Below are 1,866 nucleotides of genomic sequence, written 5' to 3'. Positions count from 1 at the left end.
ATTCTCACTCACTTCAAGTAATAATTGGCTATCAAATGTTTACATCTAGATATCAAATGAATAGATACTTTCAACGAAAAAGGAACCTAGATAGTGTTGATGAGGGGGTATCGAATAATGTGGATGTTGATGAGGGGGTATCGAATAATGTGGAGTTTAATGTCACAAAACTTCCAACTGGTCCTGGTCTAAGGATACCCATTTTGGATTACAATGCTAACATCTGAGATGAAGTTCGAAGAGCATATATGTTAAAGGGTCATTGTCAACCCCAAGATCATGACTTTCCAAAACGACAATTTGGAGTAACAATTAGACGATTCAATCTTTCGTGGTTTAAAGAGTTCGGTAGTTGGTTGGAGTACAGTGTAGGGAAGGATGCTGCTTATTGTTTGTATTGTTATCTTTTCAGAACAAGTTCTGGAAAGCAAGGTGGAGGTGAGTCTTTTGTTGGCGAAGGTTTTACATATTGGAAAGATTAAAAAAAGGCTTCATACTCATGTTGGACTTCATGATAGTGCACATAATCAAGTTCGCATTAAGTGTGAAGTGTTGATGAATCAAGAGCAACACATTCAATCAGTTTTCTACAAATAGTCAGAACAAGCAAGAAATGCATATGTTACACGCCTTAATGCATCCATTGATTGTGTTCGAGTTCTTTTGCGACAAGGGCACTCATTTCGAGGTCATGATGAATCCGAGGATTCTTCCAATTCAGGTAACTTCTTAGTGCAATTGCAATTTTTGGCTGCTCATAATGAAGTTATCAATGCCGTCACATTGGGAAATGCTCCTCACAATTGCAAATTGACATCACCTGATGTTCAAAAGGATATAGTAAATGCTTGTGCTATTGAAACGATCAATGTTATTATCAAAGATGTTGGCGACTCACTATTTTCTATTCTAGTTGATGAATCTTATGTTGTATCAATGAAGGTGGCAAAGAAGAACATCCCTATTACTAACTTCTTTCGTGTGGTTGGGAACGTGATAAATACTGTTGGAGTATCTTCCAAGCGTTGTGATCTTTTTCGAGAAAAATAATTAGACTTTATTGTTGAGGCATTGGAAAAAGGTGAGATTTTAAGTGGACGGGGACTTAATCAAGAAACTACCCTTCAGCGCTCCGATGATACACGATAGAGTTTACATTATAATTCTTTGGTCAGCTTGCTTGCTATGTTCTCTTCTGTTTTAGATGTACTTGCAATGATTGTTGAAGATAAATCTTGTTCTTGTAATCAAAGATCTGATGCAACAAATTTATTGGAGTTGATACAAAGATTTGATTTTGCATTTAATCTACAGTTGATGAGAAGTGTGTTGGGGATGTCAAATGAACTGTCAAAGGCATTGCAAAGAAAAAATCAAAATATTGTGAATGCAATGCAATTGGTGAGATTGTGCAAACGACGACTCCAAATAATGAGAGACAAAGGGTGGGACTCCTTTTTGGAAGAAGTATGTTATTTTTGTCACAACATTAGATTCATGTACCCAACATGGATGATATGTTTGTACGCCTTGCAATTCGTGGTCGCCCTCAGCGTAATTCCCCAGAAATTACAAATTTACATCATTATTGAGTAGATTTTTTCTAGTCTGTCATCGATTTACAACTTCAAGAATTGAATGATCGTTTCTCAGAGGTAAATACAGAGTTACTCCTTTGTGTAGCTTGTTTATGCCCACAAGATTCATTTTCTTCTTTTAACAAGAAAAGCTTGATTAGACTTGCTGAGCTTTATCCATTAGATTTCTCTGCAGTAGATGGCATTGTACTTGGCGATCAACTTGAGACTTATATTTTTGACATACGCTCTAACAAAGAGTTTGAAGGGTTGAATGGCCTTGGTGATC

At 36.5% G+C, this 1,866-nt stretch overlaps 1 protein-coding gene across 1 annotated transcript in view; it reads left to right on the top strand.

The window, feature by feature from the left end:
* Positions 1-248: 248 nt before the first annotated feature.
* LOC111377158 overlaps positions 249-1,866 on the top strand; it is a gene marked incomplete at its 3' end in the record, with an annotated part of 2,098 nt that continues 480 nt past the window's right edge. Inside the window, exons 1-5 of the mRNA XM_023000215.1 lie at positions 249-438; positions 602-1,027; positions 1,205-1,401; positions 1,494-1,554; positions 1,654-1,784. Coding sequence (XP_022855983.1) covers positions 249-438; positions 602-1,027; positions 1,205-1,401; positions 1,494-1,554; positions 1,654-1,784 — 1,005 coding nt within the window. The remainder of the gene's footprint in view (positions 439-601; positions 1,028-1,204; positions 1,402-1,493; positions 1,555-1,653; positions 1,785-1,866) is intronic.

The sequence above is a fragment of the Olea europaea genome, unplaced genomic scaffold, assembly GCF_002742605.1.
Source record: "Olea europaea var. sylvestris unplaced genomic scaffold, O_europaea_v1 scaffold16143, whole genome shotgun sequence".
Taxonomy (NCBI): Eukaryota; Viridiplantae; Streptophyta; class Magnoliopsida; order Lamiales; family Oleaceae; genus Olea; species Olea europaea.
The sequence above is the reverse complement of the archived record's forward strand: the minus strand, read 5'-3'. Positions and strand labels throughout refer to the sequence as shown.